Genomic DNA, 13,432 nt, shown 5'->3' with positions numbered 1-13,432 from the left:
GTTGCTCGGTCATGTCCAGCTATTTGTGACCCTATGAACTATAGCACAGCAGGTTTCCCTGTCCTTCACCATCTCCTGGAGCACACTCAAACTCATGTCCATTGAGTTGGTGATGCCAACCAATCATCTCATCCTCTGCCTTCCCCTTCTCCTCCTGCCTTCAATTTTCCCCAGTATCAGGGTATTTTCTAATGAGTCGGCTCTTTGCATCAGGTAGCCAAAGTATTGGAGCTTCAGAGTCAGTATCAGTCTTCCCAATAAATAGTCAGGGCATATTTCCTTTACAATTGACTGGTTTGATCTCCTTGCAGTCCAAAGGACTCTCAAGAGTCTTCTCCAACATCACGGTTCAAAAACATCAATTCTTTGGCACTCAGCCTTCTTTATGGTCCAACTCTCACATCTGTACATGACTACTGGAAAAACCATAGCTTTAACTGTATGGACCTTTGTTGGCAAAGTAACGTCTTTGCTTTTTAATATTCTGTCTAGGTTTGCTTTCTAAGGAGCAAGCGTCTTTTAATTTCATGGCTGCAGTCACAATGTGCAGTGATTTTGGAGCCCAGGAAAATAAAATCTATCACTGTTTCCATTGCTTCTTCATCTATTTACCATGAAGTGATGGGACTGGATACCATGATCTTCATTTTTAGAATGTTGAGTTTTAAGCCAGCTTTTTCACTCTCCTCTTTCACCTTCATCAAGAGGCTCTTTAGTTCCTCTTCACTTTCTGCCATAAGGGTGGAGTCATCTGCATATCTGAGGCTACTGATACTTCTGGCAATCTTGATTCCAGCTTGTGCTTCATACAACCCAACATTTTGCATTGAAATTAAATAAACAGGATGACAATATACAGCCCTGACATTCTCCTTTCCCAATTTGGAACCAGTCCATTATTTCGTGTCTGGTTCTAACTTTTGCTTCTTGACCTGCATACAGGTTTCACAGGAGGCAAGTAAGGTGGTCCGGCATTCCCATCTCTTTAAGAACTTTCCAGTTTGTTGTGATCCACACAGCATGGGAAATGAGTGCAATCGTCTGATTGTTAGTGCATTCTTTAGTACTACCCTTCTTGGGAACTGGGATAAGGATTGACGTTTTCCAGTCCTGTGGCCACTGCTAGGTCTTCCAGATTTGCTGACACATTGAATGCAACACCTTGATAGAATCATCCTTTAGGGTTTTGAATAGTTCTACTTGAATTCTGTCACATCCACTAACTTTATTAACAGAGGTGCTTTCTAAGGCCCACTTTACTACACTCTCCAGAATGTCTGGCTCTGGGTAGCTGACCACACCCTGGTAGTCATCAGGATTAGGGTGTACTTCATCTGGATCTTTATTATACAGTTCTTCCATGTATTCTTTCCATCTCTTCTTGATCTCTTCAGCGTCTACTAGGTCTCTACTTTTTTTGTCCTTTATCGTGCCCATCTTTGGACAAAACATTCCCCTGATATCTTCAATTTTACTTAACAGATCTCTAATCTTTCCCCTTCTGCCGTTTTCTTCCAGTTTTATACACTGTTCATTGAAGAAGAACTTCTTTTCTCTCCATGCTGTTGGCATGTGTTTAGTTTAACATACCTTCTGTGTTTAGTTTAATATGCCTTTCCCTTTCTCCCTTGCTTTGCACATCTCTTCTTCTTCTTTTTTTTTTTTTTTTTTTTAGTTATTTGTAAGGCTTCCTCAGATAATCATTTTGCCTTCTTACTTTTTCTTTGGGATGGTTTTGTTCATTGCCTCCTGTATAATATTATGGACTTCTGCCCATAGTTCTTCAAGCACACAGTTTATAAGTTCTAACCCCTTGAATCTATTTGTTACCTCCACTGCATATTCATAGGGGACTTGATTTAAGTTGTGCCCAGCTGGCCTAGTGGTTTTACCCCACATCCTTTAGCTTAAACCTGAATTTTTCTATGAGAAACTGATGATCTGGGCTTTTCCATTCTATTTTTAATATAAGTTGACAACTGGCTAAAAATAGAATGCAAAATGGAAAACATGAAGGAGGAGAAGGAGAGGAGAAAAAAAGCAAAATGTGAACTCCTTATCCATACTTACTGAATTAAAATTGGGAGTTTAGCTCTACTGTGAATTTTAACAGGGCCTGCAGGTGATTCTGGTGCACTCGCATTTCAATGTACACAAAAGCAGGGAGGACAGAATAATCAACCTCTATGTGAAAGGGAAGCTTTTCAAATGGACCATCCCCACCTAAACTCAGCTGCATCTCAATTAAATCTGGATTCTAAGTAAAGTTTGGTGATGTCCTTAGATCTCCTTAGACAATTCTAATGTGCTTGAGCTTTGAGAAACTGTCTCTAGTCCATTTCTCCTCCACATATTTGCATGACACAATATCTCATTTTACTTCTATTTCCACTCAGTTGTTACCTTTGGAAAAGGAGCTTTCCAGATTCCCTTCATCTAGAGCACATCACATCACACCTGGATACCCCCATCCCCCACCATAATATCTCTGTATCTCTTCATCCCACTTTTCTTTCTTTGTAGCATTTTTCAACTGCCATTTCATTATATACTGATAGCTTACAGTGAACGATGTAGGATTTGTGATCTCCAAAGAAGATTTAGCTTTGGAATGAGAAACCAGGCTTGGCCACTCTGGAATCTTGTGAGGAAGAAGATTTATTACAGTGAAAAGTAACAGAGGAAGTTTCTGACGTAGACATCAGAAGAGGGCAAAGAGTGCCCCCTCACTAGTCTTAGCAAGGGAGCTATAAACTTTTTAAATTGGTTATTATAATGAATTAAAAGAATTTCTCAAGTTTGCAAATATCTTTCTAGACCCACTCCCACAATTTACATTTTAAGATGATAGGATTAGAACTAAAAATAGAAAGATCTTACCAGACTCACTCCATGAAAGTATGAAAAGGCAAAAAGATAGGAAACTGAAAGATGAACTCCCCAGGTCGGTAGGTGCCCAATATGCTAATGGAGATCAGTGGAGAAATAACTCCAGAAAGAATGAAAGGATGGAGCCAAAGCAAAAACAAAACCCAATTACAGATGTGACTGGTGATGGAATCAAGGTCCGATTCTATAAAGAGCAATATTACATAGGAACCTGGAATGTTAGATCAATGAAACAAGGCAAATTGAAAGTGGTCAAACAGGAGATGGTAAGAGTGAGCATTAACATTTTAGGAATCAGTGAACTAAAAAGGACTGTAATGGGTGAATGTACCTCAGATGACCATTATATCTACTACTGCGGGCAAGAATCCCTTAGAAGACATGGAGTGGCCATCACAGTCAAGAAAAGAGTCCAAAATGCAGTACTTGGATGCAATCTCAAAAACGACAGAATGATCTCTGTTTGTTTCCAAGGCAAACCATTCAATATCACAGTAATCCAAGTTTATGCCCCCAACCAGTAATGCTGAGGAAGCTGAAGTTGAAGGTTCCATGAAGACCTACAGGAGTTTCTAGAACTAATAACCAAAAAAGATGCCCTTTTCATTACAGGGGACTGGAGTGCAAAAGTAGGAAGTCAAGAAACACCTGGAGTAACAGGCAAATTTGGCCTTGGAGTACAGAATGAAGCATGGCAAAGGCCAATAGAGCTTTGCCAAGAGAATGCACTGGTCATAGCAAACACCCTCTTCCAACAACACAAGAGACAACTCTGCACATGGACATCACCAGATGGTCAACACCAAAATCAGATTGATTATATTCTTTGCAGCCAAAGATGGAGAAGCTCTATACAGTCAATAAAAACAAGACCAGGAGCTGACTGTGGCTCAGATCATGAACTCCTTATTGCCAAATTCAGACTGAAATTGAAGAAAGTAGGGAAAACCACTAGACCATTCAGGTATGACCTAAATCAAATCCCTTACGATTATACAGCAGAAGTGAGAAATAGATCCAAGAGACTAGATCTGATAGACAGAATGCCTGATGAACTATGGAAGGAGTTCCATAACACTGTACAGGAGATAGGGATTGAGACCACCCCCAAGAAAAACAAATGCAAAAAAACAAAATGGCTGTCTGAGGAGGCCTTACAAAGAGCTGTGAAAAGAATAAAAGTGAAAAGCAAAGGAGAAATGGAAAGATATACCCATTTGAATGCAGAGTTCCTAAGAATAGCAAGGAGAGATAAGAAAGCCTTCCTCAGTGATCAGTACAAATACATAGAGGAAAACAATGGAATGGAAAAGACTAAAGATCTCTCCAAGAAAATTAGAGATACCAAGGGAACATTTCATGCAAAGATGGTCTCAATAAAGACAGAAATGGTATGGACCTAACAGAAGCAGAAGATATTAAGAAGAGGTGGCAAGAATACACAAAAGAACTATTCAAAAAAGATTTACATGACCCAGATAATCACGATGGTGTGATCACTCACCTAGAGCCAGATATCCTGAAATGTGACACCAAGTGGGCCTTAGGAAGCATTACTACAAAGCTAGTGGAGGTGATGGAATTCCGGTGAGCTATTTCAAATCCTAAAAGATGATGCTGTGAAAGTGCTGCACTCAATATGCCAGCAAATTTGGAAAACTCAGCAGTGGCCACAGGACTGGAAAAAATCAGTTTTCATTCCAATCCCAAAGAAAGGCAAGCCCAGAGAATGCTCAAACTACCGCACAATTGCACTAAATCTCACACACTAGTAAAGTAATGCTCAAAATTCTCCAAGCCAGGCTTCAGCAATACATGAACCATGGACTGCCAGATGTTCAAGCTGGATTTAGAAAAGGCAGAGGAACCAGAGATCAAATTGCCAAAATCTGTTGGATCATTGAAAAAGCAAGAGATTTCCAGGAAAACATCTATTTCTGCTTTATTGACTATGGCAAAGCCTTCGACCATGTGGATCACAACAAACTGGAAAATTCTGAAAGAGATGGGAATACCAGACCACCTGACCTGCCTCTTGAGAAATCTGTATGCAGGTCAGGAAGCAACAGTTAGAACTGGACATGGAAAAACATACTGGTTCCAAATAGGAAAAGGAGTATGTCAAGGCTGTATATTGTCACCCTGCTTATTTAACTTTTATGCAGAGTACATCATGAGAAACGCTGGGCTGGATGAAGCACAAGCTGGTATCAAGATTGCCGGAAGAAATATCAATAACCTCAGATATGCAGATGACATCACTCTTATGGCAGAAAATGAAGAACTAAAAAGCCTCTTGATGAAAGTGAAAGAGGAGAATGAAAAAGTTGGCTTAAAACTCAACATTCGGCAAAACTAATCCAATTATGTAAAGTTTAAAACTAAAATAAAATAAAATTTAAAAAAATTAAAAAAAAACACCTCAACATTCAGAAAACTAATATCATGGCATCCAGTTCCATCACTTCATGTCATGTATTTGGGGAAATAGTGGAACTGTTGCAGTCTTTTATTTTTTTCTGTTCCAAAATCATTGCAGATGGTGACTGCAGCCATCAAATTGAAAGATGCTTACTCCTTGAAAGAAAAGTTAGGACCAATCTAGACAGCATATTGAAAAGCAGAGACATTACTTTGCCAACAAAGGTCCGTCTAGTCAACGCTACGGTTTTTCCAGTATTCATGTATGGATGTTAGAGTTGAATGCCGAAGAACTGATACTTTTGAACTGTGGTGTTGAAGAAGACTCTTGAGAATCTCTTGGACTGCAAGAGATCCAACCAGTCCATCCTTAAGCAAACTGATGTTGAAGTTGAAACTACAATACTTTGGCCACCTGATGCGACGAACTGACTCATTTGAAAAGACCCTGATGCTGGGAGAGATTGAAGGCAGGAGGAGAAGGGGACGACAGAGGATGAGATGGTTGGATTGCATCACCGACTCAATGGACATGAGTTTGTGCAAACTCCGGGAGTTGATGACAGACAGGGAGGCCTGGTGTGCAGCAGTCCACAGGGTCACAAAGAGTCAGACACGACTAAGTGACTGAACTGAACAGAACTGAACTACCAGACTCACTCCCATAATATAAATTTTAACAGGATTAGTCATAAGGTTTTCAAGAAGGAGAAATTGTCCTCAAACAGGATACTTTGTTGTTATATAATCCTTAGTACAGAGTTAAGCTGAGTTGTTTTGTTGTGTATCATCACCTCTGGGCTTAAAGAAAAATGTTTTATGTGACTAAGACTAAGGAATGCAGAAGAAGAAGAAGAAGAAGAAGAAGAAGAAGAAAAAGTTTGCCCTTTTGTCCTCCTTGAGAATTCCAGACCCCTGTCTCCTCTTCGAGAGCCCCATACCCTTCTCTCCTCCTTGGGGACCCAAGACTTCTTATCAACCTATCTAGAAATTGAGTCTGTCATTACTATGAGTTTATTCTCATTATCAAATATGGTTTATTGTTCATTCATTGAAGCAGCAGCTCTGACCTCCTGCTCTGAGGCAGTGCCTGCCAGGGCAGACTACATAGGAAGCATTTGATGAGTATCTCCTGAGTAAATGGCAACCCACTCCAGTATTCTTGCCTGGAAAATCCCATGCACAGAGAATCCTGGCAGGCTACAGTCCATGGGGTCTCAAGAGTCGGACACAACAGCTAAAACACCACCACATCCTGAGTAAATTAATGAGAGCATGAAAGCGTGGTGTAGCAGAAATGACTATCTGAGTCTAACCCATATTCTTCCCACAATACCACTCGGAATAGCACATACCAGTTTTACATTAGTTTTGCTTCATTTGGGGAAAAGAAGATACGTCTGAATTGAAGCAAACTTTATATTTTGGCACTGAGTTTATCAAAGTAGGCTGGTTCATATCTGGTTACTAGTTATGAGGTCTTATATGGCTCACTTAACAACCCTGGGTCTAATACCATTTGTAAAGTAGGAAAAGAAGCCTATATCTGTATATCTTCTAGAATTCTTAAGAGGGATACATGAAAACTTATATGCAATAGCATTTTGTATATTAAAACACCATGTAAAGATAAATTATTACCATTACAACATGGAGAGAAAAAAAGGAAAGGTGAGAACAGGGAAGCTGAAAAAAGAAAAGAAAGTAAAAGAAAAGTAAAAAGAAAATGTGATGGTGTTCGACAGAATGGTTTCTAAGATTTTCTAAGCCTAAAATTCTCTGATTCAATAGAAAAAGAAAATAAAAATATCAAAATATTGTCTATCAAAGTAGCAATTTGTCCAATAATAAGATTCAGTAGTATTTGTATCTACTAAAACCACAATCTGTTTTACTTTAAAAAATATATATTTTTTGTTACATTGCAAACTCTTTCAAATGCCTCTACACTTATTTTAGTCTTTTTAATTCATGTAAAAGTAGCTTTCTTACAGCATCATTTAGATCATGATCACATCTCACTGTGGCTTCTTAGCCAATTGTACATAGCAATACATGATCCAAACTCATAGCAGATTATTCCCTAGGGAATAATACCCAGCTTGGTTCTACTGGATAAAGGCCACTGAAAAGTCTGAGAAGGGGGACTCTCTGATTCTTCTCAATCTACAAATTCCAAATAATAAACCCCTGATGAAGCGGCTGATATGATTTGTATGTAAGCCATGATGAACTGCCTTTATCATGATCAGGACATTCATCCATTGAACATCGCCTTACTCAGCAAACATTTGGCAAGAACTTTGACGACAAGGGTAACCTACTGCAGCAAACTCCAGCAATCCAACAATGCTTATTTGATTACCTGTCTCAGCTTCCCCTTATAGGTCTTACATAAACAAAAATGGGGAGAGACAGTAAAATCAAGGGACTCATTACAGCAGGGTGGAAATCTTTTGATGATTATTAAGAAATAAGATGATTGATATGGCTATTGATGGTTTGAAGTAAACGTCTTAATATAGACTTTCAAAAGTCAGGTGGTATAGTCGTTTTCACAATATTGATTCTTCCTACCCAGGAACGTGGACTATCTCTCCATCTTTTTACATCATCTTTGATTTATTTCATCAGTGTCTTATCATTTTCTGTGTATATTTCTTTTGTCTCCTTAGGTAAGCTTATTCCTAGATATTTAATTCTTTTTGTTGCAATGGTGAATGGAACTGATTCCTTTATTTTTCTTTCTGATTTTTCATTGTTAGTATATAGAAATGCAAGTGATTTCTGTGTATTTATTTGGTATCTTGAAATTTTGCTAAATTCACTGATTAGCTCTAGCAATTTTCTGATACTATCTTTAGGGTTTTCTACATGCAGCATCATGTCATCTGCAAACATTGCGAGCTTTATTTCTTCTTTTCCAGTCTAGATTCCTTTTATTTCTTTTTCTTCTCTGCTTGTTTTAGCTAGGACTTCCAGAAGTATGCTGAATAATAGTGGCAAAAGTGAACACGCTTGTCTTGTTCCTGATCTTAGGGGGAATGCTTTCCGTTTTTCACCATTGAGAATAATGTTTGCCATAGGCTTAACATACATGGCCTTTACTATGTTGAGGTAGGTTCCTTCCATGCCCAGTTTTTGAAGTTTTAATCATAAATGGGTGCTGAATTTTGTCAAAGGCTTTTTCTGCATCTATTGAGATGATCATATGGCTTTTAATCTTTCAACTTATTAATATGGTGTATCACATTGATTTGCATATATTGAAGAATCTTTGCCTTGCTGGAATAAACCAAATTTGATCATGGTATATGAACTTTTTGATGTGTTGCTGAATTCTGTTTGCTAAAATTTTGTAGAGGATTTTTGCATCTATGTTCATCAGTGATATTGGCCTGTAGTTATCTTTTTCTGTGTTGCCTTTGGTTTTGGTATCAGGGTGATGGCGATCTTGTAGAATGAGTTTGGAAGTGTTCCTTCCTCTGCAATTTTTTGAAAGAGTTTTAGAAGGATAGGCACTAGCTCTTCTCTAAATGTTTGATAGAATTCTCCTGTGAAGCCATCCTGGGCTTTTGTTTTTGGGGAGATTTTTGATCACCACTTCAATTTCAGTGCTTGTAATTGGGGTGTTCATAATTTCTATTTCTTCCTGGTTCAGTCTTGGAAGACTGAACTTTTCTAAGAATCTGTCCATTTCTTTCAGATTATCTATTTTATTGCCATGTAGTTGTTCATAATAGTCTCTTATAATCCTTTGTATTTTTGCATTGTCTCTTGTCATCTCTCCTTTTCATTTCTAATTTTGTTGATTTGATTCGTCTCTCTTTTTCTTGATGAGTCTGGCTAAAGTTTTGTCAATTTTGTTTATCTTCTCAAAGAACCAGCTTTTACTTTTATTAATCTTTACTATTGTTTCTCTCATTTCTTTTTCATTTTTTTTCTGCTTGGATCCTTATGATTTCTTTCCTTCTACTTATTTTGGGTTTTTTTGTTTGTTTGTTTTTCTTCCAGTTGTTTTAGGTGTAAATTTAGGTTGTCTATTTGATGTTTTTCTTATTTCTTGAAGTAGGATTATATTGCTATAAACTTCCTTCTTAGGACTGCTTTTGCTGCATCCCATAGGATTTAGGTTGCTGTGTTTTCAATATGATCCCTATCAAATTACCAATAGCATTTTTCACAGAACTAGAACAAAAAATTTCACAATTCATATGGAAACACAAAATACCCCGAATAGCCAAGGCAGTCTGGAGAAAGAAGAATGGAACTGGAGGAATCAACCTTCCTGACTTCAGATTATTCTACAAAGCTATGGTCATCAAGACAGTATGGTACTGACACAAAAACAGAAATATAGACCAATGGAACAAAATAGAAAGCCCAGAAATAAACCCATGTGCCTATGGGTACCTTATTTTTGACAAAGGAGGCAAGAATATACAATGGGGCAAAGATAACCTCTTCAATAAATGGTGCTGGGAAAACTGGACAGCTACATGTAAAAGAATGAAATTAGAGCACTTCTTAATACCATACATAAACTCAAAATGGATTAAAGATCTAAATGTAAGGCCAGAAACTATAAAACTCTTAGAGGAAAATATAGGCAGGACACTCAATCAAAGCAAGATCCTCTATGACACACCTCCTAGAATAATGGAAATAAGAACAAAAGAAAACAAGTGGAACCTGATTAAGCTTAAAAGCTTTTGCACAGCAAAGGAAATTATAAGCAAGGTGAAAAGACAACCCCCAGGATGAAAGTAAATAATAGCAAATGAAACAACTGACAAAGGATTAATTTCCAAAATATACAAGCAGCTCATACAACTCAATACCAGAAAAACAAACAACCCAATCAAAAAGTGAGAAAAAGACCTAAACAGACATTTCTCCAAAGAAGACATACAGATGGATAACAAACACATGAAAAGTTAGAATGGCCATCATCAAAAAGTACAAACAACAAATACTGGAGAGGTTGTGGAGAAAAGGGAACACTCTTGCACTGTGGGAATGCAAAGTGATACAGCCACTATGGCAGACAGTATGGAGATTCCTTAAGAAACTAGGAATGAAAGTACCATATGACCCAGCAATCCGACTCCTAGGCATATACCCCAAGGAAACCAAAATTGAAAGAGACACATGTATCCCATTGTTCATTGCAGTGCTATTTACAGTAGCTAGAACATGGTAGCAATCTAGATGTCCATCGACAGATGAATGGACAAAGAAGATGTGGTACATACACACAATGGAATACTACTCAGCCATAAAAAGGAACACATTTGAATCAGTTCTAATGAGATGGGTGAGCCTAGAACCTCTTATACAGAGTGAAGTGAGTCAGAAAGAGAAAGATAAATACCATATTCTAATGCATATATACGGAATCTAGAATAACAGTACCGAATAATTTATTTACAGGGCAACAGTGGAGAAACATACATAGAGAATAGACTTATGGACCTGGGGAGAGGGGAGGAGAGGGTAAGATGTATGCAAAGAATAACATGGAAACTTACATTGCCATATACAAAGTAGATAGCCAATGGGAATTTGCTATAAGGCTCAGGAAACAAACAGGGGCTCTATATCAACCCAGAGGGGTGGGATGGTGAGGGAGATGGGAGAGAGTTTCATAAGGGAGTGAATATATATGTATACCTATGGCTGATTCAGGTTGAGGTTTGACAGAAAACAATAAAATTCTGCAAAGCAATTATCCATCAGTAAAAAAAAAATAATTTTTTAAAAAAGTTGGGTGGATCATTGTGACCCTCTGCTTGTCCCCCAATATTAGTAAACCTTAAACAAGTCTACTCTGTGTATGCTACTCTGAGGAATTTATAAAGAAGGCAAAGATTGCAAAAACCTGATTTGGAATTTTATAGATAATAGTCTGGTATGTTAATCAAGGTAAAGATTGCCAGAGAGGCCAGGCTCTTCTGTTTGACCTCCAATCAAGGACTTGGAGACCAAAAGACATACCTATATGCATAGGTAAAATGGCTGCAAGCAGGGAAGTGCATGGCTGTGGAAAAATGACATAATGTTAACAACATGCATGGTAGGTGAAACCACACAGACCTATAAGACAGAAAAGGGCAAAGGCCTTTAGACGAGGTAAGTGCAGGCCTAGAGAGAGTATGGGACAAGCTGAATTCACTTTTGGTTTGGAGTGAGTGGTATTTGGAAGACAAGATTTACTAACTGGAGATTAGAGGGAATTCTCTTCCAGGAGGAAAGTAAAGGATAGAAATCAACTTGGAAAGAAAATGAGGTTCTAGCAAAATGGGTCAGGCAGCATATAATACTGGATGTGGACTAAGGTTGTAGGAAAGGGCTTGCACCTGATACAACAGGGCCTCTTGCTATTTAACACAAAGGGAAATCAAGGTGGCATGGGAGAGTGGCCCTCCAACCTAGCTGCTGAAGCTCAAGGGCACACCTATAGGACCATATGGCCTCTGACATCTGGAAGTTCTCTGGAAAGACTTGTAGCTTATGACAATGTACCGTGACTGCTCTCATGCCCAGAACAGGTGGAAATACGACATATTATAGTCGATGGGGATAGGAACCATTCTGAATACCTATCCTCCCCCCAAGAGAGAGGTGGGCCTTGCTACATATCAATATACAATGGAAACAATACACAATACAAAGCCAGACACTCTGTCTCAGTTCAGGGGATGAAAGCCACACACACACACACACACACACACACACACACACACACACACACACACAAAGAAAAAGGAGCAAAAAGGCTTTTGGGAGAGGTGGGAGGAATGGTCAGTGTTGACTAGAGGGCAGAGGGAGGTGGATTAGTCATGGGAGATATAGTACCTAGTTCCACATGCATAGCCCACCTGACAGCAATTGCCCTCTTTCAGAATCAGTGAAAGAGAACTTTTATGGCACAAGTCTGGAGTTAGACAGCCAAATCAATCATGAGAAATCAATTTAACTGTTTCACATATTCATTTCCATATAACTATAAAGGTGACAATCCTAGTACCTTATATTAGGATTGATTTGAGGATTGAATAAGTCAATGTCTGCAAAGCATTTGAACAATGCCTGGAGCCTAAGAAAGCATTAGCTATTATAGTCACTATTAGTATGAATAATTCTATAAACAACAGTGCCACAGGAAGGGGATTGATAGATCATAGCCTCTCTCTCAGGTGCTTGACTGAGCTCTACTATGTAGGATGGAAGGGATAGAGTGGTGGAAGGCCAAACAGCTAGTTAGAAAGTCATTGGATTTCTTCACACAGATTGCCCTGCACACCCATTTTCTGAAAAGTCCACTCTCTTCTCTACTTGTATTCAAACCTAAGATACTCCATGCCACACAAACACCATGGGCATCAGCCAAAGAGAGGGGTTCCATATCTTTTGCAGGCAATTGCATGGGGCTGAGAATCAGGCACACCCACATGTTAAGTCTACCATTAACCTCTCTTACATACCACTTGCCCTGCCAGGCAGGCCTCAGATATGAGAATAAATTCAATTGTCCTCTCCACCCACTACAACCCAAAAGTGACAAAGTCAGCTGGAGGCACCACCCAAGTGCTTGCCCCTCCTGGCTCCAGAAGATGTCTGGGGTCCAGACAGGCTGCAGCTTCCCAGTGTCCCCTGTGTGCTGCCACCCTGGCAGCCTGCAGCAGGCCAACTCCTACCCTGTGTAGCTTCCGGTAGATGGTAAGGCCCCTGGATTCCACCTGCCAATTCCAGCCTAATAGCCAGGGACTCTGAAGTTCTGCACAAGCCTCCTGAAATTGCTCCTCAGAAAAACTCCTAGCAGAGGCCATTCTTCCAGCCACAAGTCTTCTGCCTGCAAGGGAGGCCACACACAGCCTTAGTATGTGTTAAGGATCAGGACAAGAGCATGGCCAAGCGTGATTGGCAGGAACCAAAGAAGAGATAGGGTAGAAGACGGAACTTATCTATGCACTTGCTGGCAATGTAGCCCACTTTCCTAAGTTAAGAGCCATCTGGTTCTATAAACAAGCTTCTTAACTTCACTTTCACTTTTCTCCCAGATTCCTTCTTCCCACTCACAAATTTGTGCACCCAAAGTTTTTTTTTTTTTTTCAAGAAA

General features: G+C 39.1%; 1 protein-coding gene across 1 annotated transcript in view; it reads right to left on the bottom strand.

The window, feature by feature from the left end:
- The window catches only part of LOC113878493 (phosphatidylcholine transfer protein-like), a 42,985-nt gene extending 29,819 nt beyond the window's left edge, over positions 1-13,166 (bottom strand). Inside the window, exon 1 of the mRNA XM_027519638.1 lies at positions 13,011-13,166. Within this exon, the coding sequence (XP_027375439.1) occupies positions 13,011-13,142 (132 nt within the window). The 5' untranslated portion in view covers positions 13,143-13,166. The remainder of the gene's footprint in view (positions 1-13,010) is intronic.
- Positions 13,167-13,432: the final 266 nt, after the last annotated feature.

The sequence above is a fragment of the Bos indicus x Bos taurus genome, chromosome 19 (assembly GCF_003369695.1).
Source record: "Bos indicus x Bos taurus breed Angus x Brahman F1 hybrid chromosome 19, Bos_hybrid_MaternalHap_v2.0, whole genome shotgun sequence".
Classification (NCBI taxonomy): Eukaryota; Metazoa; Chordata; class Mammalia; order Artiodactyla; family Bovidae; genus Bos; species Bos indicus x Bos taurus.
Note: the sequence above shows the minus strand (reverse complement) of the source record. Positions and strands in the feature narration are given on the sequence as shown.